Source organism: Chionomys nivalis, chromosome 10, assembly GCF_950005125.1.
Source record: "Chionomys nivalis chromosome 10, mChiNiv1.1, whole genome shotgun sequence".
Taxonomy (NCBI): Eukaryota; Metazoa; Chordata; class Mammalia; order Rodentia; family Cricetidae; genus Chionomys; species Chionomys nivalis.
The window spans coordinates 53713295-53740899 of record NC_080095.1 but is presented as its reverse complement, the minus strand read 5'-3'; the positions used below and the strand labels follow the sequence as shown (position 1 = coordinate 53740899).

The window sequence follows — 27605 nt, the reverse complement described above, 5'->3', positions numbered from 1 at the left end:
GAAAAGTAGTTTCTCGGAGGAAGAGGGTAGAGAGTCAGGGCAGGAGAGAAAGGGTTACTAAATCTCACTGAAAAAAGAAGAGGGGATGACAAAGGTCCCCCACATTAAACAGCGATCCAATGTTGTCATCAATGGCAGCAAAAGGTCTAATGACAACGGGCAAAAGCAGTTGTCCCTGCATGAAGAAAGACAACAGCGGAGGACAATTTATATTGATAACAGCATTTTCTTGTTCCAAACTCAGACAGGACACAGTAGCTTGCTGAGGACAGGGAGCTACATAGAAAATAAGGAAGTGTGGGCCCATGGTATTCAAGTTGAAGCTGGCTATAAGTTTTTTCCCCCTTGACTTTAACCATGTAGTTCTTTCAATTAGCAATTCTGAATTACGGGCATATATTAAAGGCCTCTGACACTTAATTCAGCAACTTTCTTCAAAGACGGTCTTTGTCTGAGGCCGCATTAGAAGGAGCAGCAGTTCCTATGAACACAGTTTTGGCTCTGCTCGCAATGGTCTTTGAATTCTCAGAGAAAGTCCTTGAAGACTCATTTAAGGACTTGCTGTGCCCTGTGTAGAGTGACGGTGGGGATGGGGTGGGAGGGAGCCTTCCCTTGAAGACTCTGCTGTTTTCTTACGGAAAGAACACTCTGCTCCACTCTGCTCCGGCAGAAAGGCAAGGCGGGGGCAACCCTGGGGCTGCACCATTTGTGCCAGCGAAGGCAAAGAAAGGGCTGATTGATAAACACTGCCGCTTCGGAAAACAGAAGGAAGTGTACAAAACTGCTAGGGAACCAACAGTTTTAACACTGGCACGCATTCAAAAAGAAAAAAGAAAAAAATCAGTGTGCGGTGCTTTGAGAGCTGGCTCACATTAAGAATCCATTTCTGCACTGACACGGGTTAAAGAGTCACTCAGTAGCCAATTTACTGGAGGGCGGAGTAAAGGTTCTTTCCAAGAGGCAAACCTCAAAACATGTAAGAATGGCAAAACAGTGCAGAAGGTCATTGTTTTGGCATCTCGTATGTTCTATGGTTTCTCCCTTTTGGCTCTAGCGAAAAACGTATGCATTCTCAAGTACTGGCTGACCTGCTGGTGACCACGTCCTGATAAGGCAATCTGAATCTGTAGTCGCCAGGGGACTAAGGCTAGAAAATGTCCAAGTGTCTGAGATGAAAGAAACATTAAGATGGAACAGGGAGAAAGGAAAGAAGAGAGAGGGAGAAGGGAGGGAGAGAGAAGGAAGAAGACAAGAACCGACTAGTTAATGTTAAGTAAAATGGGCCTTGGGGACCGATAGGATTTTAGGAACTCGGGAATAATGGGGTTCGTAAAGAAATAGGCCTCTGTCTACACACAACATGGTAGCGGACTCAAGGCATCAGAGTGGAAGGCAGGAAATGCCTGGGACAGACAATCCTGACTTGTGGACAAAAGAGCCGCTGCCTCAAGAAGGCGCACGTGTGAGGGCGGCCTCTCTGTGTGTCTGCCTGTGCGGAGGAGACAGGGCAGAAATAAAGAGAGGTTTCCTTGGAACACATCAAGTCAGAGGGTCTCAAGCCACTTTGGTTGCTGCCAGTCCGCGCTGCACCTCCTCCCCTCCGCCGCACCCCCAGACCCCACTCTTCACCCCCGTACCCCCCACTCGGTACCTGGATCTGTTGCACCATGGTGCGGAGTTGCACCAGGAACTCCTTGGCTTCTTTGGCCCTGTCTGACAATCCGTTCAGCGCCTGGGAGAGCTGGCTCTGTGGAGAGAAGGAAGGAAGGCCTGAGATGCCGTCACACAGGGCCACATGGAGTTACTTCAAAACCATGGGGCCCCAAACCCAGGAGCCCTTGAGCCTGCCCTGAGTCCTCTTGTTTGGGCCTTTGAGGTAACGTGGGTGGGTGGGTTCTGGTACCCAGGCAGGCAGCCCTTTCCCGGGCTCCTGAGCACGTTATTCTCGGAAGCAGCAAATGTTTCTGGCCCACAGGAGTCAAAGGCCTTGCTCGTTGACACCCACCCCGCGCCCCCTCATCTCGTTAATTAATCTTTTATTTCATTTGTGAGGGATTAAAAAAACAAACGAGCGAGTCAGTTGAGCTGATTCCTTCTGATGATACTTAGCCCAAAGGTTCACTGGTCTGGGGTGGGGGATAGGGGTCAGAAATAATGAAGCCGATCAAGTGAGGGATGAAGAAGGAAGGGTTGAGAGCTAGTGTGACACACTGTGGTCGCAAAACTGTTAAAGACGATTGTAAAGGCCAGAAGAGAATTCCACCCCATCAAGTCCTCCTCCTTCTCCCAGGTGCACTGACTCTAGGGTCCCGGTCCCCACCGGCATCCTGACCAAGGTCAAAGCCTACTCTCTTCCTAACTTCCCACACCACCAAACCTCCTGCAGTTCTGCAGGGGCAAAGTTGAGACCAGGCAAGCACAATTTTCTAGTCTTGGCAACTGCTGAGGTGGCCACTGCCCAAACTGCTCATCAGTGGGACCTAGGGTGAGGGTCTCCCAGGGAACAAAAGGTCTAAGAAAGCTGATGTGGGATCGGTGTGGCCTGGGTAGTTTCCTCTCTTCGGTTTCTGCCTTTGAAGCAGATCAATATCTTCTAGAGAGGAGGTCACTACAGTAAGGATGGAGGGGAAAGGACACGGGGTTCAGAGTCAGTCTTCCTGTTGGGAAGAACAAACTGCTACTTAAGCCCTCTGCTAGGTTTTCCATCCCTTGAAGCGCTTAGCAATATATGGGATACAAGATTCCTTGTCCTAGTAAACTGAGCAAACCCATTGTCCCTCAGGCAACGGCAGACCTTTCTCATTGCTCCTCTTTCCTGTGTTTTCTTGAGAGTCCAAAACCCATTCTTCTCCTCAATCAGCACAATACCTTTCTTATCCTTTCAATAAAAAGGCAAAAACCTCAAAAATTTCTCAGTCTTGTGATTTTTTTCTCTTATATTTGTCTTAATAAATATGTAGGGGGCACTGCATTCTTTTTTAAAATATGCAGGCCAAATGCCGGGTGGGAACAACATAGGAGGGTGGAAAGAGAGCAGAATTTGAGGGGTTAAATTCTGGCCCTGCTCTTTACTATGTGACCCTGAGAAAGTTACCTGTGTCTGAATTACGCCAACAGGAAAAACAAGCATTGAAATAATATTTTGTCATTGGGCTCTGAATGAATGCAGGGCAGTGCTTAAGGGAGCTATTCCATCTCGTAGGTGTTGCCAACTACCCACTGTTTGCGCATAAAATGAGAATTTTACTTACTCTTGGATGTGAGGACATTGTATGAGATACTGTATTTGAAGGCCAGGGCCCTTTAATGCGGTGTTTCCTTAATAAATGTTGGATGGTTTTAACTCATGCTTTCTTCATTTCTAGGCACCTAAACACCCAATGATGATGGATTTAATGGGTGGATTCCGCAATAATTTCTGCTGGAAAACATCTTTGTTAACTTGTAGTTTGCTGTGTATTTTAGCCCCAGAAACAACCGAGAGAAGGTGCATATTGGCCCTATGTTGCAAAAGGACCATTTATCTCTTTATTACTGTGTCTTAGTGATGCCATCATTTGGGGGTAAATTTTATCCTTAAGAACAGTTTTCAGGGGCTAGAGAGATGGCCCAATCATTAAAGACTAGGCTCACAAACAAAAATGTAAGAACTGCTTCCAGTATCTCAGGAAATAAAAGGAGAAAGGGCTCTCACTGGAGACCACAGCAGTAAAATGAGAGACAGTTCTAAAGGGGCAGTCTGGTTTTCACAGTTATTCTTAGAACTCATGCTTTCCCATTTTTCCCAAATGGATGAAAGTCTACTGGGCTACAACGATTTTCCTCTCTGTAGTAAACATTCTTAGAGATTTGGGAGCAGGAGTCAAATTCACTTGGCTACACACACATGAAACCTGATTTCTCACATTCCACCCTCAAAATTGATCATGTCTGTGCAATGTGTGCTTAGAAAAAGCTATGGTGAATTCTGGCAACAACTCCGTGGGCAAAGGTAACTTGCTGCCCAAGCACACACTCAACACCTACAGAAAAAGCCAGAATCAGTGGCACGTGCCTGTAATCCCAGTACAAGGAGCCAGAGATAAGTGGATTCCTGGGGCTTGCTGGCCAGCTAGCTTCACTTAACTGATGAGCTCTAGGTTTAGTAAGAGACTGGGAAGCGATTGAGGAAGTCAGTCAGCACCAGTGTCTGGCCTCTGTATGTTTTTATATGTGCACATCCACCTGCACAATGCACCCACACAGCACACACACGCACAAAATACCCCTACACACACACACACACACATTTTTAAAATGTTATTTAGTCGAACACAAAGAGTTCTGTCTTCATTCAGGATTTTATACATCAGAGCAAGAAGTGAGTGGGAAAATCAATTTTCCTCCAGACTCAGTCTCTTTGTGTCTGTGTTGGAGGCTGGTGCCCGCCAACTGGCTGACAATTGTTTGGTATTTGATAAACAGCTATTTTGTAGGATAGAGATCTATAAGCCTTTCCCCTAAGCTTTGTCCACTTGCAGAATTCGCAGACAGAGAAAACAGCCAGGTAGCTATTTATCAGCAGCAAGTGCCGTATTGTAAGGATTTATATTTGTTGCTTTTGTAGAATTACCTCGTGAACACGTTTATAAGCCATGTCTGATTAAACATTATTACTTATTGATCTGGTTTGCTTAAAACATTTGAATTCAAGCCTCTGCTGGCAGAGGTGCTCTATATTCAGGACCACGGAGCAGGGCTGAGAATTTTCTGCTTGTGCAGTGAGGGAGCAAATCCACGAGTGTGCGTTCTCCTCACACTTGGAGATCCTTGGAGGGAGAAAGGTACAGTTTCTAAGGGCTGTTTATAATGTCTAAGTGGAGGCGCTTGGGTTTCCTGGATATTTGTTTTCTAATTCAAGACGGTTTCTGAAAGAGGAGGGGAGTGTTACAAAGAGGGAACTACAGGCATCTGATGGATTTCTTGGCTCAGAGCATGCTTGGAATAAACAAGCTCTCTCTGTAAGGAGACACATTGTTTGAGTCTGAAGTAGAGAAAAGGAGCCCTTCCTCTTACTTCCTTTGTTGCTTGCCTATATGGGATGTTCGTGTGTGAGTGTTTAATGTTTGCCTAAGTGTAATAGCCCATCAGAGAGGTTGGGAGGCTCCAGGCTTTGGGTGAAGCTGCTGTCACAGAGGTCATGGGGCTGGGACACAAAGTCAACAAATCTTACCATGTTTATTGTGAATCTGATTCTGAGCTGTGTGCAGATCCAGGGAGGACTTTTAATCTGACACAGTCATATACAAACTTCTCCCATTGTCTTAGCTACTTTTTTTGTTTCTGTGATTAAAAGAGAAACAAACAAACAAACAAACACCCCTAACACAAGTGACCTTTTAAAGGAGAAACAGTTTATTTTGGCTCTCACTTTGAAGGTACAGTCCATCATGGTGGGGAGGTCAAGATGGCAAGAGTTTAAAGCAGCTGGTCACACTACATCCAAAATAAGGAAGCAGAGAGCAATAACTACCTCTACTCAGCTAGTTTTCTCTTTAAATTAATATATATACACATTACTTATTTATTGTTGTGAGTGCATTAAAGTGTGTGTGTATGTGTGTACATGTACACTTGCACATAGAGTCACATGTGCCACAGTGGCACATATGGAGGTAACAGGACAACTTTGTGGAGTCTTTTCTCACTTTCCTTCTTTCTGTGGGCTCTGGGCTTGAACTCGGGTTGCCAGGCTTACAAAGTGAGTACCTTTACCCACTAAGCCTTCTTTCCCACGCATGTTCTCCTTTTTATACAGTCTAGGACCCAACCCAGGGACCCTGTGCAGGCCACTCTTAGGTGGGTTCTTCTCACTATGATTAACCTGATTAAGATCATCCCTCTAGGGTGGCCCCGAGGCTGGTCTACTAGGTAACTGCAGAATCCATCCAGTTCACAATCAACACTGAATCATGCCCATCTTCATTGCAAAGATTTTTTGTCTTGCCCCAGCTCTGCTAAGACTCTCTGGAACCCCTTTTCCATTAGGCCTTAGCCTTAGTCTGGAGAACTTGAACTAAAAGAGTTGCATCATATCCTGATGATGATGAACCCCTCACCCCACTTAAAGCACTTGCTCGAGGAAACCCAAGGTCACAGAAAAGTTTATTGTTATCCAACACCTGAACATAGAGCCCTGTCCCCCAGTTTTTGTGGCAGGAGAGAGGCTAACTTTCATAAGAGTAAGCAAACTTAGATGGGTTTCATGTTAGACGAAGTGTCTCCTAACCCCATTTTGCAGATTTTTGCTTTCTTGACTATATTAATCTCCTGATCACCCCCTCTATCCCCCCATTCTCCCCTAATCACCATCCTCCAGTCACCCTGGTACAAAGGGAAGTTGGGTTTAATTCTTGCTAGGCTGTTTTGTCTGTTGCAAAGGCAGATTGCCTACTGAGATTCTATGGCATCTTATCTAGCTTCTGGCTTTGTTTATTGGTGGCAGTTGCTAACCCTGGCTGTGACCCAGAAAGATCCTGCATCCTTGGGTGATGAGCTTCCCTTCTGAAAACATGTGAGAGACCCCTACAAAGGGATACTAGGTTCCCAAGCCCTCATATTTCTCATACATTACAAAAGCTCACCATGTTTAATCTGACTCTGACTTGTGTATGGGGTAGATAGAGGGAAGGCTTTCAACCTGGTATACGCTGACACAGAATCTCCTGTCTTTATCTCCCAGTCTGCGCACATAAACACACAGCAATAACTAGTGAACACATAATCCTACTTTCTTCCCTTTCTATAACAATTCAAATCTGTGCCAACTTTTACTCATTTTTAAACCATAAAAATATATCAGAAAGTTATTATTCTATCAGATAGCAGCAACCGAATCAGATAGATAGGGCACCAGAGACCATCATAACACCAGAGTTAAAAAGACAGACTTTAAAGTCAGATGGACCAGAGTTTGAACTCTAGCCTTTTGCTAGTTGTGTGATCATGGGTACATTTCTAACAGTAGCAGACATTGAGATGTTCTATGCATCCTCGGAGCTGCTGGAAGTACTGGATGCTGACAGATTACTCTTGTGTAGAGGGAACTCTTGTGATAAAGATTGTGCTCCCATCCAATGCCAAAAGACTATCCTACCTGTGGAATTCTTGTAGACCAGCTGAGGTCACTACAGGTCAACTCCCAACTCTGCTCAAATGGCTTCTTCAGTTCCTTGCAAACAGAGATGCCAAGAGTTCTAAACCATTATCCACCCCTAAGCAACTCTGGGAGTGTGTGTCCACTCCGAGGATCCAATCTAAGCTTCAGACTCATCTTCAACCCAAGGACAATAACAGTGAGTGTATCAAAACAGTGTGACCAGGATGGTAGGTAGGCAGGCACAGGGGGTTGCTTCTAACAATGCTGGGCACATCAGAGTGCTCCTACCTCATGCTCTGTTTATAAGAATAACATGAAACAGATACAGAAATCACTGGACATTTTACCACATGTCCCTCTCTGGGTTTTGGTCAACTACAGCTCTTCAAATACGGAGGTATGTCGTGGGACTTTTGCCACATGACCTGGAATACCTCCTGTAGGGTACCGCCCCATTGTTATCCTTGGTCTTGTGACTTTTGTTAGCCTAAAGAGACCTTGTGGTTTTTATGCAGCTCTTTGGTTTGTCCATCTTCGACATACAAATCAGTGGTGTATTGATAAGTCAGCTCTCAAAACTGATTTTGAATAGAGTTGACTTTACAACATGACACCACTGGGGTCAACAAGAGATATTTTTGTAAGTTGGTATAGCCAGGTTAGCCAGCCATTGGGTTTATCTCAGGGAGTGGCAGAGAGCTTCAGAATGAAGGGATGTGTGAGAACCTCAGACTGTCTGCCACACAGTATGTGCAAGAACTAATTTGTTTGCTAGGACACTGAGATGTTGGACATTGTTTGTGACTGAAGCAGAACTAATACAGAAAGCAATTATAGTTTTTCTTTTTATGATTTATTAACTTAGCTGTGGAATAAACACAGCAGATAGCAACCTGTGCTAGGAAAAAAATAATTGAATATTTTGCCTTGATGGCATAAGACTATAAATCCTAGCTACTCAAGTTCAAGGGCAGCTGAGACAGAGAGTAAACAGGGAGAGCCTGAGCCAATCAGAGAGCCTTTCTCAAAAGGGGAAGTGAAAAGAGGCCTGGAGTGAGGGGGAGAGTGGAAGGGGGGAGGAGTGGGAGGGAGGAGAGAACATGAGGAATCAGGATAGCTGAGTTGCGGGAAGGACAGAAAGGGAGAACAATGAAAGAGATATCTTGATAGAAGGAGCCATTATGGGGTTAGCGAGAAAGTTGGCACTAGGGAAATTCCCAGGAATTCACAAGGATGACCCCAGCTAAGAATCTAAGCAATAATGGAGAGGGTGGCCTGAACTGGCCTTATCCTGTAATCAAATTGATGACCACCTTAATTGTTGTCATAGAACCTTCATCCAGGAACTGATGAAAGCAGATGCAGAGATCCACAGCTAAGCACTGGGCCGAACTCCCAGAATCCAGCTGAAGAGAAGGAGGAGAAGTGATAATATGAGAAAAGGGGTCAAGACCATAATGGTGATACGCACAGAAACGGCTGACCTGAGCTATTGGGAGCTCACTGACCCTGGACTGACAGCTGGGGAACCTGCATGGAACCAAACTAGGCTCTCTGAATGTGGGTGACAGTTACATGGCTTGGGCAGTTTGTGGGGCCACTGGTAGTGGGATTAGGATTTAACACTAGTGCATGAACTGGCTTTTTGGAGCCTATTCCCTATGGAGGGATACTTGCTCAGCCTAGAAACGGGGGAGGGCCTTGGTCCTCAGTGTGGTATGACAGACTTTGAGACTCCCCATGGGAGACCTCACCTTCTCTGAGGAGGGGATGGGGGTGTGGTGGGGGGAAGGTGTGGAGAGCAGGAGAAGGGGAGGAAGAGGGAACTGGGATTAGTATGTAAAATAAAAAGAGGTTGTTTAATTTAAAAAAAAGAAAAGAAAATGGAATCTCAGTTCTCAAATTTACACTTAGATATTGCCAGTGTGATATTTAATATTTAGTTGGGACGAGAAACACGCTTCTCTCCAGGCTTCCTTAATGAGATTTTCCTGGCTAAGGGGAAAATTCTCATCCATGGTATTTGCAGAGCATTTGGAAGAAGTCCTGGTATTCAGAGAACTCCACTGCCATTGCTGCTGAGAGGGCTTTGTGGCCCAGAAGGCCGGAGCCCTGCCTTGGAAGAGACAGTGACTGTTGGAGAGGAACTGAAGTCCAGGCCTACTTGTTTCAGTAGGTCGTATTCTAAGTCTCTGGTCCACAGAATCCCATCATGTTGTGGATGGATTCATGCTTGTGAACACTTCCAGTAAACAGTCAATAGACACCTAAGAAAACGTTCTCCTCTTACAGATGAACATACACAGGATCAAAACACATGACACATGCTTCGGAAATGTCATTGAACTGAGTAGTTGGGTTATTTGGGTAACTTAGGTTTTTCCGGTTTGATCTCTGAATTTTAATAGATATCCACAAAACCCTCAAGTCACTAATAATGAGCCAATAGAAAGACCCCTCCATTTCTTCGGAACGGGGGATGGGGAGCATGCCAACTTGACATGACCTAGAGTTGCCTGAGGGACTCTCAGTTAGGGGATTGCTCGGATCAGACTGGCCTGTGGCCATGCCTGTGCAGAACTGTCTTGATTCACGGTTGCTGAGGAGAGCTCAGCACACTGCGGATGGTAACATCCCAGTACAGTGGGCCTGGGCTGTAATGAAATGCTGGCTGATTGTGAGCCTGAGAGCAAGGCAGCAAGCAGCATTCCTCCTTGGTTTCTGCTTCAGGACATTGTGCTTGGACTTCCCTCAGTGACGGATTGTGACATGGAGGCTGAAGCCAAATAAACCATTCCTCCGCAAGTTGGTTCTGGTCAGTACAGCATCACAAAAGTAGAGAGCAAACTAGGACCGAGCCGTCCATGTGGAGAACATGGCTGCCCTCCATGCGGGCATTGCCAGTTCTCGGGCTCTTTTATTGGGGTAGGCAAGGAATGAGGGCACTGGGGAAAGAGGCAGATTCTCAAAGAGACAACCCGAAGCTTTCAAATGCTCAGGTTTCGTCAGTCCCTCAAACTGCTTGTCACTGCTGAGTTAAAAATGAAGCAGAAGAGAAGGTGGGGGCCCTTGACCAGTCACAGAGCTAAAGGGTCCACTGATGATGGTAAACACAGGATTACGTTCCTGGTTCAAGGCTAACCAAGGATAAAAGTAAACTCAAGCGCTCATCCTGAAGTCGAGGCCATCCCGCGACTGACAGAAAAGTTAAAACCAAAAGAAATGGAATGTGATTAATTGTTTCTTTCCTGGTTGGCCCACCATCCTGGGTAGGCTTGGTTGTCATAGCTACACCAGTAAAAATCTTCAAAAAAGTGGACAGATGGAAGCACCAGGCCCCTTGCTCTCTCCTGACGTGGCCACCTTGGCCCTACAAGTCCACCCTTCTAGCTCTGTCCTGTTTAAAGCTCCCATCTTTCCCTCTGGTTTCTATTTTTTGGGACTGTGTTCTGAGAGAGGTATCCTACCCTTCGATAACCTCACTGAGAACCAAGGGGATGCTCCAATTTCTGGGTTGCACTTCCCCACACCAAGCCGGCTTTTCTCTGGAGACCCAAAAATGTTCACATGGCAATGCTCTGTCTGCCAGGCTGAGTCTCTCACACAAACAAGTCATTTTACACATTCCTTTTCGGAAAAGTGGCTGTTATCCTAAATCTTGATTGTCACCTTGATGGGATTTCAGATCATTGTGAATACAAATCTCTGGGTATGACTTTGAGAGATTATTCAGCTTAAATTAGCTCAGGAAGATTATACTAAATATGGGCGGTCCCGTGATAGACTGAGCTCCCTGGTTGAATATAAGTGGGGGGTGAGGGCCAGCACTCATCTTTATCTGCTTTGTCTGCAGACACACTGTGCCCACCCACCTCCTGCTCCTGCCTGCATGTGTTTCCTGCCATCTGGACTGGATCGCCTGGATCTGCAAGTCATGTTTATCACACCGAAGAGAAACATAAGCAAGGCAGAGGCAGTTCTTCAGGGCAGCAGGAGAGTCCCGACCCCAGAGTGAGGAGCACCGTAACTTACCATCTCTGTCTACATCTTCACCAACCCTGAGGAGTTCTCTACTTTTCAGAGTGGTACAAACATGATAAAGCCTGTGACACACAGGAGTCCCTTCTGGCCAAGACACACCGCCACTAGGGTAAGGAGAGCGTGTGAGTTTGAGACATTTGTTCCTTTCATATCAATGACAGAATCCACAGACATCCCTAAGAATCTTCATATTACATTTATAAAGCTCCAATACGAAGAAAGCCCATTGTCCTTATCTCAATATTCCCTGTTACCACCGTTTCACAGGCAAATTAAAATACAACCTTTTCGTTGTTGTTGTTCTTGTTTTTTGAGACAGGATTTCTCTGCCTAAGAGCCCTGGCTGTCCTGGAATTCCCTCTGTAGACCAGGCTGGCCTTGAAGGCCTCCGCCCCCCAAGTGCTGGGATTAAAGGCATGCACCACCACTGCCCAGCTAAAACACAATCTTATTCTAATGGCTGATAAACTTTGGGGTATCTTAGATTGTGTCTGCCTCACCAGGACTGATAGCTTTGCTAGGATCCAGTATTTACAGACTGATTCCCACCTACAACACTAGAGGGGTCATCAATATTACCCAGGAAAACGGATTTAACCGAGTCTGACTTTTTTTTACCCTTCTGCTCAATATCTCTATCAACCTCTTTCCATGCAGCTCCATCCTGGTGGAACAGGAATGGTTTCCATGACAACAGTTTTCTCCCAGGGAGGTAGGCGCTAAGGTTTGACTCCCGCAGAAATGCATCTTGCCATGGGATCTGATTGATCTCGTAAGCAACTAAATAACTGTGATGATTTCCAAAGAAGAGCCTGAGACAGGGTGCACAAGCTGGGGCTGGTAGTGCGAGGTGATGGCTGGACCTCCTGCTGACACCACACAGGGAAAGAAGCCCAGTGTGCAGCAGTTCCGGAGCCTCCCTCCCGGGACCCGGATGAATATCTGGAGCTCTCCAGCATGGTAGTGGTGGCTCAGCCCAAGACAGAGAGAAGGGGCTTGATCTAATGACATGCTATCCACCGCCTGCCTTTCCTCATATTTCCTTGAAAAGATGAGCTCTTCCGAAGGCAACCAGGAAGCAGGAATTTCTAATTATCTGCTGCTCCGTTAAGGTTATGAGTTACTATGGTGCATTCACCTCCATTTCCCTTTCTTAGCAACCCCTGTTACTTTACGATATTACTTTAAAATTATAACAAATCATCTCAAATGCATTAATTACATTAAAAATCTAAAAATGATGGTAAGTGTTACGAAAAGCTCTTGCTCTAGTGTACTAGAATTTACCAGCTGGATTCCACGTGACTTCATGTCCCTGAGAGCACTGAGCCCAGGGGTTTCTTCTGAATGGTGGCCTTCCCCGCTGACCCAGCCAGCACAGACTGGAGGAGGAATCACGCACAGCCTCAGGTCCTGAGACTGCTTCTCGCACCTCTGCGGAGGGCAGAGAGAGGCCGCATCAACCCCACCATGACGGCACACATGCTAAGAGCACCACTTCGAAGCCATGGTGAGCAGGTCCCTCAGCACCTATACTGCACCTACTCAGGAAAAGATAATGGCTGCCGCGTGCCGTAAGTTCTGGCCCCTCCACCCGGCATCTTGCCCTGGTCCCTCCACCCATCCCTTGGGGCCATCCCTACTCCTCTGTCAGAAACCCATTATCCTTTCAGGGAAATTGGTTCACATGAAATTTTTATCAAAGCCAATGGTTTCTCTTTTAAATTTTTCATTTCTGATTGTCCAATGAGATTCAAAGAACTCCTGACAATACTGACCAGGGTGGAATGCTCGTGAGGAAAGGAGGCCTTAAAGTTAGCTGCTCTATCGTCACTGTTGGATTGAAAAGCAAACCTGACGTGGTTTTGTAGGATGAAATCTTTTTTTTTCCTTCTCTGAGCTTCTTCCTCTTTGAAATATCCCTCAGAGGCCATTGACAATCTGGTTCTACCAGCAATGGTGGCAGACCTGAAGTCCCCACGCCATGAACCTTTCCAGGATGCTGAATATGACCTGCTTTGTTGTAGATCTGCTGCTGGCTACTTCTCCTACTCCAGACCTGGTCCCTGTTTTCTGCATGAGCCCTGGACATAGGGCTGGCCTTCTTATCTGCAGCTTTTATCCTTGACTTCTCTCTGATCCGTGTGTGTGTGTGTGTGTGTGTGTGTGTGTGGTCATGCATCTTCCCCCGGTCACCAAACCACCATCACAGGCATAAATCATTAAGGGTATAGGTGTACATCATTCAATGATAGAACACTTGCCTAGCATATGTTTAATCTCTCACACTGAAAAACTAAACACAGCACAGTATCCAAGCTGGTAGTTAACACCGCTCACGATACCTTGCTTAAATGCAGCCCTGAAACGCATATATTTCATCTGCGTATAGAGCATCCTCTTTCCTCTGAATGCTTTCACTGGAGTACATGTGTTTGCTTGTTTCTCCTTTTCGTTTCTGTTTTTGACAAGTGTCTTCTTGATTGCTGTGGTTGTTGGAATAGAATATGTCACACACACACCCGCCCCCCATGTCTCAGGGATCTGAATCTTAAGCCCTGGTTGATGGGAAGGTTGTGGAACCCTCAGAAGGCAGAGTCTGGTAAGTGGAAGTAGGTTACTGGGGCCAGCCTTTTAAGTTTTAGTCTGGTCCCAGTTCCCGTTCATTTTCTGCTTCCTGACTGCAGATGCGCTGTGACCAGCTGCTTCCTGTTCCTGTTGCTGTGTCTTTCCTGACATAATGGTGTGAGCGCCTCATTGTAAGCCAGAATGAACCCTTCCTCCTTTAAGCTGCTTCTCTTTGAGGTGTCTGGTCACAGCAAAAGAACAGTAACTAGCACAGTTGTCTTCCATTTAGAACAATCTCCTCTGCCCACTTCCAGCTGTGTATTTAACGTAAACTCGGGTTAACTAGCGGCCAGTCGATTGGAGTGAAGTGTGAAGGAGCAAAGAGGAAGGGGAGGAGGAAGTAGGTAAAAAGTATTATTTTGAGTCAAGAAAGCCGGAAGGAGAAAGGCAGGGGTGCAGGAACAATAGAAAGGAGAGGGTGGGAGAAGTGGGGAAAGAATCAGGCTTGGAATCCAGAGGTAGCACTGTGGTGTTAGTGACCCCAAAATATCAGTTATCAGGCCTGGCATGTTTGCAGCCCAGAACGCTGGGGAATGTTAATGTTAATGCAAAACAAACAAACAAACAAACAAAATAAACCCCACAGGTTTCATCTTATGGGAACAAGAGATAGTTTGTTTGTTCAGGAGCCATTTTATGCTTGTGGCCCAGGAACACAGGTGTAGGTTGCCCCAAATTCCATGTTACATGGAAGTAGCTTCATAGTTTTGCAGAACAATGAGAGTCATTGGTAAGTATATCAGAGAGGCCATTGCAGCAAGATGGGGAAGCTCTTCTATAGGCCTAAGATGCTTGCTGTCTGCTGACAATTTTAGCTTCGGGGTTAGTGGAAGCCAGTGGGTCTGCTAAGTTGATTCCAGAAGGTTTTTTTTGTTTGTTTGTTTGTTTTGGGTTTTTCGAGACAGGGTTTCTCTGTGGTTTTGGAGCCTGTCCTGGAACTAGCTCTTGTAGACCAGGCTGGTCTCGAACTCACTGAGATCCGCCTGCCTCTGCCTCCCGAGTGCTGGGATTAAAGGCGTGCGCCACCATCGCCCAGCCAGAAGGTTTTTTATATATTAGTGACAGGAGTAGTTCTGACACAGAGGTGGGCAAGCAACAGCTGTCAGGAGCAGGCTGAAAGTAGCCCAGGATAAGGTAGATTTCGGGCCTGTAACCTTCTAGTCTTTCCACAGCCTCACAGTCAGCCACCTACCCTGGGGACAGCAGGACCACATGTAGGGACAAGGGCATTAGAGAGACTGTAAACAGTTCCTCTCAAGGTGGCATAAAGTAAACCCTCCTAAGCCCATCAACCTCCACCCCCCTCTCTCTCCCTCCATCCTTCCAGCCTTCTGTTTATCCTGTCTTTTGTTGGCTTCAATTCTTTGGTTGAACCCTACTAACACAGAGGATGAGATGGTGTGGAATGACCCAGTAGATGGTACCACACCCAGAAGGATGTGGGTAGCACAAATAGACATGAGGGGTTATTTTTAAAAAGATAAAAGAAGACATGGTGTCGGGGAAGGTAGAATGGTGGGGTGGATCTGGAAGGAGTAGGGGGAAGGCTAGTTTACATTCACTATGATCAAAATACATTGCATGGAATTCTCAAGGAATTAATAACAACACAATGTGCTTTCCAAAGGGGTGTAAAAACCATCTAATTCTAGAATAGGAAAATTAGGTCTCCTTTGATGACAAAGAACACCGTGGATATAAATAATCAAAACCCCAGACTCACTGAGATGCCACTTCACCCCCACTAGGATGAACACAGTAAAGGAGGCAGATGGGAACAAGGGTTGGTGAAATGATGACATTAGAATGGTTGGGCCTTGCTGGTGAGTGTGCACAATGGTGCAGCTGCTACAGAAGGTGGAGGGGTGGTCACTCAGGGAGATGGAGTTACACAATGATTTAGCAATCTATTCCTAGGTTTGCCCAAGATAGCTGAAAACACATATCCACACAAAAGTGTCCATACTGGCTAAGCTGTGGAGACAATCCAAATGCCCACCAAGTGACAAATGGATCCAGAGAATGGAACACACTAGAAAAGAGGCAGGAGACTCCCATCTACGTGACTAAGTAGATGAGCTTCAAAGCATGATGACCAGAAGAAGCTAGCTGCAGAAGGCCACATGTCCCATGGTTCTAAGCAAATCAAACGTCCAGGATGAAAAAATAAATGAGTTGTCAGAGGCAGGGGTGGGCACAAAGTAGAGAGTGTTTGCTGATGTACACCAGGTTTCTTGCCAGGGAGACTGAGAAGGTCCTCGTTTAGATGGCTGTGATGTCTGTCCAACGCAGTGACTATTCTAAACCCTACTAAACTGGTGACCTTTTTTGGTAAATGAATTGTATCTCCATAAAGCTATGTAAAAAAAATATAATGTGTCCCTGGTAAATCTACCAGGCTGAGATACAGAAAACCTAAAAGAGATTGGGCATGTGGGAGGTTACACTTTCCATATGAGCTAGTGAAATCACGAAGCCTTGAAGTCATTGCTGCAAATAGAGTTCTGCTCGCTTAGAACGAAAATTGTGGTTGCTGGAAACCGTTGTGAGTTCACATTGAAATAAACACCACCAAACCAACTATTATGTGGTTTAACGAAGGTGTGAATGAATCTAGCACAATGTCCTTGTGGAAGAAAGAAAGCAAATTTAGCTAGATGTGTGCTTATTTAAATAAATGTCCTTACTTAAAATGGCAAAGGGGATGTGTGTGTGTATTGTGTGTGTGTTGTGTGTGCATCTTGTATTGTGTTGTTCGTATGTGGTGCATGCATATTAGTATGTGGACGCATGTGCTGGGTATGTGTTGTGTGTCTGAGTTTTATGCGTGCTTGTGTGCTGTGTATGCATGTTGTATTGTGCTATTCATGTGTGGTGTATGCATATTAGTATGTGGACACATGTGCTGAGTATGTGTTGTGTGTGTGAGTTATATGTGTGTTGGTGTGCTGTGTGTGTGTTGTATGTGTGTGGTGCATGCTTGCTAGTATGTGGATACATGTACTGATTATGTGTGAGCAGGCCAGAGGAGGACACGAGGTACCTTCCTCTGTTCTCCACCTTATTGCCTCGAGACAGGATGTCTTACTGAACTGGATGCTCACTGGGCCAGGTTAGTCAGCAACCTCTAAGGATCTGTCTGTCCTTTATGCTGGGGTTACAGGCACACACCACCATGCCTGACTTTTAATATGGTGCTAGGGATTTGAACTCGGGTCTTCACGCTTGCACAGGAAGCACTCTTACCTACTGAGCCAAAGGTAAGTGTCAGAACAGCAAAGCACAGCTTTGAGAAGGGATTTTAGGAATGGAAGCCTTTAGTGGCTGCCAGGAGGAGGGGTACGGTGTTAGTGAGCTAGAGAAAGGGGCAACAGAAAGCATACTTGTCACGTTGGTCTATTTATTATCTTGATTGTTGTGACTACACAAACTTATAGGGGTGATAAAAATTATATCGAACAACATACACAGAGAAGGATACAAGTAAAACTGGGAATCTAAATACAATCAGTAGAACTTACCAGTATCTATATTTAGCAATACTGGGAGACTTTGCTATTGTTTTTCAAAATGTTACCAGTGGGAGAAACTAAGAAATCCACCAAGGGCTTTCTGTGTCCTACTTCTAACAACTGCATATGAGTTGAAAATGAATATAAGCTCGATTTAAAAAGAGTGGGCTGGCAAGATTGCTCAGTGGGTAAAGGTTCCGGATGATCTGAGTTTGATTGCCACAGCATTTTCAAGTCCCCACCCCACCAAGGGCCCCACGAAAAGTTACCCAACTGCCTCTGCTTCCATGTTCATGACACACCCAAAACTGGCAAGCTTGAGAGATCTGGCCTGGAAGGCCAAAGAGAAACAGCATGGGGTGTGACTTAAGGCCTCATCTAGGAAATGCATTCACATAGCCATCTGTATCTGGTAAGAAAATACCACGAGAAAGGTACCAGACACTAGGGGATCATTTTATATTTTTATATTTGTTTGGCAAGAGAAAAAAAATCAAATAAAATTTCAATTAGGAGGTATATGATTTTAGTATAATTTTCTATACCATTTCACAATAAAAGAATAATTTATTTTGACTATACATGTGTGTTTGTGTGTGTGTACATACACATATATTGAGAGTTCCGGGAAAGTAGTTGTGTTGACAAAGGCTGACGGATTAAAACTCCAATGACTGTGGACAACTTGGAATGAATGCTGCAGGTCTGGGGCCTAACTACAATTTTTCCTGGGCTACCTTTAGCTCCACTAAAGAGCCATTTCCTGCATACCTCTGAGTCAGGCCTAACATCCTGAAAAAAGATAAAATCTGTTGGAATGTCTTAATATAGAAAGCCCTATCCTCCTCCAATCAGAGGGTGACGGGGCCTATTTGCCCGCCTGTAACCTGCCTCTTTAATGTTTCCATCAAAGTCTTTTTAAACTGTCTTGATTGTGCTATCCAGGTTCTATCACCACAAATTCTCCATGAAACAACCTCCACATTCCACACGGGAATTTAGGGTCACCTAAGTCTTTGTTCCTGGGCCATGGCCACTTTATATGTGGCTCCAGAATAAACTACTTCTTAGTCCCTTTGAGCTAAGAGTGGTGTTTTTGCATTAGATTTCTTCCAATTGAAAAATCTACTTTGCATACCTTCTATCTATATGTTATACTCTCCCACCCAGAAACCACAGGTGTTATTTTTCTCTGATTGACATCTTGCTCCAAAATGTCATTTCCTAAATTTTACTCACCCTTGTTAAAGCTAAGACATTGAAAATACAGCTAAATCAAAATATACTCGCCAACCATTTTACAACAAGGGGCTTTGGGGTTAGATGATCGATTGTCTAGCAGCTTAGGGGGAAACTCTTGTGATGTGGGATTCCCCTCTGTATGCTGTGGTTACCATTAATGAATAAAGAAACTACTTTGGACCTATAGCAGGGCAGAACTTAGCTAGGTGGAGAAAACTAAACTGAATGCTGGGACAAAGAAGGTGGAGTCAAGGAGAAGCCATGGATGGAGCTGGAGAGATGGCTCAGTGGTTAAGAGCACTGACTGATCTTCCAGAGGACCTGGCACATGGCAGCTCACAACTGTCTGAAGATCAAGCTCCAGGGAACCTGACACCTTCACACCGATGCACATAAAATAAAAGTTAAATAAACCATAAAAAAAAAAAAAAAGGAAAAGCCATGGAGCCTCTGCTGGAGACAGGCGTGCTGAAATTTTGCTGATAGGCCACGACCTTGGAGTGATGCACAGATTAATGGAGATGGATTAAATTAAGATGTAAGAGTTAGCAAATAAGAAACTAGAACTAATGGGCCAAGCATTGATTTAAATAATATAGTTTCTTTGTGATTATTTTAGGAGTCTGGGAGGCCATAAAATAACAAGCAGCCTCCTTACGACACCTGTGCATCTTTGAACACTGTCTGCCTTTTGAATATTACATGCTCATGAGGTTCAGATCGTGCTAAGAGCAAAGGCCAGTCCCAAGGATTCTCACCTCACAGCTCTTGCAGACAGGAGCATAGTCATTCTGACAGTCTAGGAAGGAAGCCATGGATCTTTTCCCCACACTGTTCTGTGTGTCTATTGCACTCGCTCAGGGTTGGTCTGGAATAATTGTCCTCTTAGCACAGGTCACCTGTGGCCAGGGCTCCTTGAGTCAAGTCTTACAGTCAACCAGGTATCTGTTTATCATGAATGTTGAGTCCCTTGTTGTATTGTTACCATGTTAGCACAGCACTGTTTCAGAAAGCCTCGAGGATTTTTCAGTTTGGCCTGAGTGATTGAGGAATTTGAAAGCAAATGACGGTTGGATCTAGAACCTATAAACTAATACTCACCACATACTCATCACACCATTTCCAAGAATACAGCTTGCGTAAATGCCATGATAGGCTTTTCATATTCATTTATCCAGATTGAGAAGATCACATCAGGGCTTGCAGTGACTTGGAGCAAAATGAGGGTTTCTTAGTCATGGGTACTTGCCTAAGTGCAGTCCTGCTTCCCCAGTCCCCTACGTGTGTATCCCTGTGCTGCTAAGATGCTTGGAGCAACTTGGAAACGCCCTTAGAAAGATCAATCCCCATTGCTTGTTCATTTATTAAAACCAAGCATGTGAGCATGTTAATATAATATTAACACAGACATTTCAATTATTATTTATAATAAAAAGAGAGTCTGGCTGGAAGAGACTATGGGTGAAAAGTCTCCATCAGGAGACTGATAAGATCTGAGTTGACAGACCGCAGGAAACCTGCCCAATGGAAGACTTCTAATGTTCACACCCGTGTATGAACCCTTTTCTTCCAATAATGTGACCAATAGAACATCAGGAGGGTCTGTGCTCCCACTCCTTGAATCTGAATCTGTTCCACACAAGACATGTGACAGAAATGACCCTACGTGTCTTCTAAACTTGGTTACAAATCCTCTCTCTCTCTCTCTCTCTCTCTCTCTCTCTCTCTCTCTCTCTCTCTCTCTTCCTCCCTTCCTCCCCCTCCCCCTTTCCTCCTCTTCTCTTTCTCCTCCATCCACCCCACCCCTCTCTGCCTTTTCTCCCTTTCTTTCATCGCCATCTGTTTTTCTTTTCTTCTTTTTTTTCCCCCATGGATGCTCTCACCATGAATTGGGCTGGATCACAACAACCTGCCAGCCACACGAGTGATGAGCCCTTTGGAAATGGCTTCTCCAACCCTCCTCCTGCTCTCAGCTGACTGTAATTCAGGCTAGCTAGTACCTGACTGCAAGCTCAAGGTGGGGCCTCAAGCAGAATCAGGCCACCCACTCCCAGCACAGTACCCTGAGAAAGGATGCTTGACTTTGGTCTCTGTCTATGACCGCTAGACTGAGCAAGGCTTTTGCTGGTCACAGGGAGGAGCTTGACTTTAATTGTTGAATGTGTGGAAAAGTCACTGTGGAGTTTTGCTGACATAAAATTATTATCCCACCCAGATAACTACAGAAAACCCCATCTCTAAAATGTTTATTTACCATCTCTCTCTCCATGTCTCTTTGCTCTTCCTTCATCCTCACTCTCTTGTCTTCATCTCCTTTGCCCTCTCTTTCCCCTTCCTTTCTTGCTGCCATTCTTAGTCCTCTTTTCCTTGATCTGCCTTTGGCCGGGTTATGAGAACAGGAGACATAAACTGGCCAGATAAAAGGGTAAAGGCCTCCAAAGTGGTTCTGCCTCTTGTGTTTGGCTGGAAACTGGAAATGACTTTGATCCTATCCAGAATTATGTCCCAGACGGAGACCAGAACTGAGAGAAATGTTTAGGGTCATTAGTGATTGGGTTGGGTTCTTGCTATCTATCTTGTCTTTTTCCTTAGCAAACTAACGAGCATCTGAGAGAGTGTTAGAAAGTCCAGTCCAGACAGAAGGGGGAGAAGCTAGATGTGCCTTATGGGTGGGACAGCTGAAGCCACCTCACCTCCAGCATGCTGCAGCCCAGTAAAGACCTTCATTGCAGCTCTTTTTGGGAGTGGCTTCTATCACACCATAACTCATGCTTTTGTTCTCGTAACTTCCTTCCTATAATGAAACTCCTTTCTAAAAACTAGCCTTTCTCTTCAAAAAATTCATTCCTCACGTTTTCATGATGAAAGGACTTAAGATCCACCATCTGGGGTGGCCTGGGCATCCGTGGATTGCTGGAACCCTAACTCACCCCTTGCTGCAGTGTTTAGGGGCCCTGGCTGTTCCCCTCTGATATCAAAGGACCTGCGGTGCTCTTAGCTAAAACTATGGCAGTAGAGACAAATTATGCAGAGGAGTTTAGGTTGGGTGGGGTCGGAGCTAGCAGCTTCGCCTGGAATGCCTCCACTGCACACTGAGGGTGGAGGAATTTTTACACAGATCTCTCTAGAAGACATGCATTTATATAACTCACCAGCGCGGGTGTAATTAGCCGAGGAACATAATACAAATAGATCAGTTTTCCTAAACCGCCATTGTTAATGAGCTATAAATATGGACTCTCTAAAGAAAAAGATGGGCTAGGCAAGCCATCCGCATTTAAGGCCTTCGGTATAATAGTTGCAATGATCCAGCTACTGAGTTCCACTAAAACTCCTATCTCGTTTGGTGTCAAATTAATTCTCTCAACACGTATTTTTCCAAAATCACCAGTATGGTTTAAAAGAGAGAAAAATGTTTGCTTGTAAAGAGGGCAGAGCAAACTAACGGACTCCTTAACTAGTAGAAGAAACTCCTGACAGGGGCGGGATCCAACTTCTGCGCTTACAGTTAGCAACTAACTTTTGGAGCTAATAACGTGTTCAAAACATTTTTTATCTCTGTGAGTTTGAGACCAACCTGGTCTACAAGAGCTAGTTCCAGGCCAGGCTCCAAAACCACAGAGAAACCCTGTCTCGAAAAACAAAAAACAAAAAACATTTTTTATACCTGTCGTGTGCCTGATAGAATTTCTCTTCTCCTGGGAATTAAATTTGATGATCAATAGCTCCAGCTCTTAGAGTTATTTCTGGTTACTGTTGCTATGAGCAACATAAGTTTATCTTTAATCCCTATAGATTAAATTTTGAAAAGGAAGGAGGAGATGATTGCTATGGTCCGAAGCTGTGCATCTGTCCAGCCTATCAACACATCAGCAATTAGTTCTTGATTTCAAAGTAAGAACTTGGATTTGACACAGAGGCCACCCAGACCCAGAGAGTCCATTTTAGGGGCCGCCACGATGCACCCAGACTCCATCACCTCAGCAGGTCTCTTTCCAGCCCTATTTTTATTCCACATGTGGACAAACTTAGCTAGGAATCACTGAGAGTTGAGAGCTGGGGGGTCAGCAGTCATATGATTTCATCTGTATGATCTCACGGCTGGTAGTCATGGAGTGAGTTGCCATTTTGATGTGGGATATCCTGTATATGTGTTGCTTTTATTGGTTGATGAATTAAACTGTTTCAGCCAATGGCTTAGCAGAGTAAAGTCAGGTGGAAAATCAGAACAGAGATATATAGAGAGAGTAGGCGGAGTCAAGCAGGCGCCAACCAGCTACTAAGGAAACAAGACATGTAGGAAATGAGGTAATGCCACGACCATGTGGCAATACACAGACTAATAGAAATGGTTAATTTAAGATGTAAGAGCTAGCCAGAAATGCACCTGAGCCATGGGTCAAAAGTGTTGTATTTAATATAGTTTTGTGTGATTATTCGGGTCTGGGTGGCCAGGAAATGAAAGCGAAGTCTCCGTTTACAAATCCACTATCCATAAAGAAGCAACCAATGAAGATCACAAAGAATGTTGACAGATGATTTGCAGAGAGCATTTGAAAAAATCTGTTCATGTGTATATGCATGTCTCTGTATATATATGTAGTATGTATGTATGCATGCTTGTGTGTGCATGCCACGTGTGTGCAGGAACCCACAGAGCCAGAAAGGGGTGTTGGATCCCCTTCCTGTACTGAAGTTACAGGTGGCTGTCAGCTGTCTGACAAGGGTGCTGTGAACTTAACTCAGGTCCTCTGGAAGAGCATCAAGTGCTTCTAACCACTGAGCCATCCCTGCAGCCCCAACATTTTATTCATAGTTTTGAGATGTTTCATTAGTAACAACAGGGTGAGCTTCATTTTTTGCTTTCCTAGTACCTACCAGAGCCTCAAGAGTCCTGACAAACTAGCATTTCAAACACTCACTCGCTTCCCAGGTCCTAAAGGAGGTGCCTGGTCTCTTCCTGGCTCTACGTCATTTCATGACTTCATGCTAGGGAGATGTTGAGAACTGCGCCATAAGGTCATCCGCCATTTGCATCAATGTCATGTCCAAGTTAAATGATAGAATCTTATGGGCCAACCCTCACACATGCACTCCACTGGTGACTACAACGCCTCTCTATGACATACAGCTAGCTGTCTCCTCCAGCCCTCACACACGCTCCACTGGTGACTACAACGCCTCTCTATGACAAACAGCTGTCTCCTCCAGCCCTCACACACACTCCACTGTTAAATGCAACACCATTCTATGACATACGAATGTTTCCTTTAGAGTCTTCTGGCGATCTGGTCTCTGAAGGACAGGGAAGTACTGGGCAGTGCACACTGACCATTAGGATGCTGCCATTCAAATGCAGAAAAGTTCACTAACACTCCCTAAGAATCTCTTAAATATGCAAGTTCAATGGAAGATTGATCACATCAGGTGTTCTTACAGATGAGAAATTATCATCAAAAGGTAAAGCTTGGCTAAGCTTGAAAAAAAGGGAGATAACTCAGTCCAGAGCTTGTGCAAGGATAGGGCCCCAAGTTTGATTCCCTAGCACTCAGCTCTGGAGAAGTGATTCCTTGGACTCTGCATGACATGTAAAAACAAAAACAAGCCACCTCCTAAACATGCACACCAAAAAAAAAAAAAAAAAACCTAAAAGGAATATTACAAGCCAGAGTATGTTTACAAGAGCCCTAATGCCATAAAAGTCTTTTATAATGTACATTATCAATTTAATCATCTACCATCTCTAAAGAAAATTGAGCAGCCATCCGAGATTTTAAAATTTAGTAAGTGAAGTACAGGAGCTGATCACAGAATTAACTATGAATTAACTTTCTATTGAAATAATTTTGACACTTTAAGAGCATGATTTATGATTCAAAGAAGACAATAGATTAGTCCTCTGTGTACTCATTTGACTTATTACTTTGAAGTTAATATCTCAGCGAATGTAAGAGCCCTGGGTTGAGAGATTCGGCCTTGACTTTATGTTCCAATAAGAGCATTGCCGATAAACTGCAATACAGCATCTTAACACATTGATTGTAAAACATGTATTTTTAAAGATATATTATTTTTCATTATGCCTATGTGTGTGTTTGGGTTTACACTTGAGTGAAGGGTCCTTTGGAGTTCAGCAAAGAATGTCACATCTGGATTGGAGATACGGGCAGTTGTGATGCAGTTGATGTGGATGCTGGGACCCTAACTCTGGTCCATGCTAGAGCAGTACCTATTGTTAAGTACTGAGCCATCTCTCCAGCTCCTGTCAAACACATCTTGACCATGAGATTATACAATAGGGGAAAACGTGCAGTTGGTAGAATAATGGTGCCCCAAACATGTCTGGATCCTCATCCCAGAGCCTGTGAATGTGTTGGGTTATAAGGCAAAAGGGAATTGAAGTTGCAGGTGAGATTAGTTTCCTAATAAGCCATCAGGGAGCCTGCGCCGGGGATTTCAACCACAGTGTTCAAAGGGCCCTGAGAGAAGACGAGCGAGGCCAGAGGATCATAAGGAGAATGGCTTGAGACTCACTCTGGTCTCAAGACTGGGAAGGGCACCCCCTTCCAGTAATAGACAAGCAGTAGGAGTGGCTGCTAGGAGCTGGGTGGAAGAGAAAGTAGGCTGTGTCCTAGGTCCCCAGGAAGGAAGGCAAGCCTGCCGAGCTGCGGTTAACCTGCCCTACAGGATGGTGAGAGAGAATAAATCTGTATGAGAGACATGGAAACCAAGATAAGGTGAACCCTAGAATGCATGAATACAAGGCCCACCGATTGGAAGCTACAGTATTTATACTTCATTTGATGGTTATATTCATGAGCTTTACTCAATTATATATTATAAATTAAACATTTGCTCAGCAAATGTTTTAGACAACCATGAAAAGCTTCCTAATGCACTCTGTAGGAGACGTTACAGACATTACAGCCTCTCATAAGGTCTATAACCCGGATGAGCATGCCTGACACTGACCTATGGCCCGACAGTCCATTCATATCTCTGGTGTTTAGTTCATTTTATTACAGGTATGGAAGAGCAGCCTTTACAAGAGAGCGCAACTATGCCTATGGATTAATCATTTTTGATCCATATACATTTTTTTAAAAAGCATCTGCTTCTAGGTAGATCAGAAATTAATTTGTAATTAGGGAATGAAAATATTGATATTTATTTGCTTTCCAAATTAGAAAAAAATTAATCAAATTCCTGCTAAATTAACCTTGGGTCCCAGTACATTAAACATTAATTCTATTCGAATATGCCATTCTCAAAGACACGAAATCCAACGCTGAGTGCCTGAAAACAAGACAGAATAAGGGAATTTATTGTGAAATAATCCCTCCTGGGAGACACGTTATGCCGGATCCTAGTTCTGATGATCTCACATGTAAAACCTGACATTCAGCAGAGGAGGCCAGCATTTCCTAACAGTTTGGAAATGACATTTCACATGTGCAGAGCGAGTTGTCAGTCACAGGATTCCGACTCAGAAATGAAGCCACTGACCCAGGCACTTGGCTTGCATCCGCAGCTAGGTAGATGAAATAAGGAAACCTGTCTTCTCTCTTCTCTGCCTATTCCTGCTTCCCAGTTCAGAGTCTCATTGTCTTAACTGCATCTGATCCGCGATCCTGATTTTCCATCAGCTTCCTACCTTCCTTCGTTTCTTTGTGCCTTTAGTGGCTACTGTCTTGTCCAGTTTCATACAATCTGTTAGAGCCTTCTCATATTTCTTCAAATGAAAAGCATTTTTTTATGTTTTAGAATGAGGAAGTAGATATTTGTTAAGCAAAATCAAGATCTGAGGTCGTGTCTTAAACCTGTTAAGATTCTTCCTGCCTTGATCTAGCCTTTGTCATCAAATGGAAGAGCAGATAAATGAGCCCTTCTCTTGTGCATCAATGAAACTACTCTGGAGCCTTCTTCTGTGGCGCAGACATCACTAAAGCTCTTTGGGCAGCCAGCAGAGGACCTGAGGGTTAGCCACGTGACCACTGATGCTGTACGCAAGCCTCCTGCCAGTTCTTACTTGCATCAACACGAGATCTGATAGAGACACTTAGGGTGTGTCTCTATCACACTAATTCAAAATGACAGCCAAGCCCTGATGTGGAACGCTGCCCCTGCTTTCACTGGGAAACAAATGGCTCAAGTAGCTGACAGCCAGTCAGTTGTTCTGCTGCCGCTGCTGCTCACATCAGTATTATGGGCGCTGCGCTTTTTCTTTACAAACAATGCAGAGAAATTTAAGGCGTTCCCTGAATTGTTCATATCACTCCCTATGGAAGAAGGGATTTGCTTCCTAGCATCACCATTATTGGTATTATTAGGATTTGGATTTCCTGTGTTTCGTAGCAATATTCTACTCACTAAAAAGAACACGCCAATCTTAAAATACTGATCTGTCATATTTGAAATTTTTTCTTAAATTTTAAAAACTGGATTGCCAACTATTAACATATGACCTGCTGAAGCTATGAGAAGCAGAGGGAGACACAGCACTGTGTTCGAGAACACCTCAGAAGGCATGAAAAGCCCGTCTACTTCCCCCACTTTATTGCAAAATTTAAAAAAATGGCCTTTTAATCTGAATTTATTTACATTTCTCCTAGTAATGTAGACTGTTGACTAAAACTTCAGTCACACTTCTAAAATCCACATGCTTTAAACATTTTGACAAGAAACCATATGTCTAAAAGGCTAGAGCTGAAGTGAAAGATACCTCCAGAACCAAGAGGACACACACAGTTATCCATGAAGATCAACTAAAGATAGGTTACTCAAAAAGAAATCTCTGGGCCCCGAGTGAAAGCCAATTTTACAACATAGATTTAACTTAAATTTCAACAACCAAGATTAATTAGCCTTTAAACCCACAACTAACTAGAAAGAGAGCTTCTCAAAATAGATTACAGCAAGAAGTGACACCCAGTAAGTTATCAGTAAAGAAGCTGGAAGAAAAAGGGGTGGAGAATTGAGGAAAGTGGCCGGGGAATCTGGGAGTGTGGGCTCGTCCATGCCAGCCCCCACCATCCCGTCTGGAA

The 27605-nt window shown here is 44.5% G+C and overlaps 1 protein-coding gene across 13 annotated transcripts in view; it reads right to left on the bottom strand.

Annotated features, from left to right (window-relative positions):
• Positions 1 to 27605, bottom strand: part of Trim9 (tripartite motif containing 9) — a 106899-nt gene that overhangs the window by 48912 nt on the left and 30382 nt on the right. For all 13 annotated transcript variants that reach the window (XM_057782941.1, XM_057782930.1, XM_057782929.1 and 10 more), the window contains exon 2: positions 1652 to 1747. In XM_057782941.1, coding sequence (XP_057638924.1) covers positions 1652 to 1747 — 96 coding nt within the window. The remainder of the gene's footprint in view (positions 1 to 1651; positions 1748 to 27605) is intronic.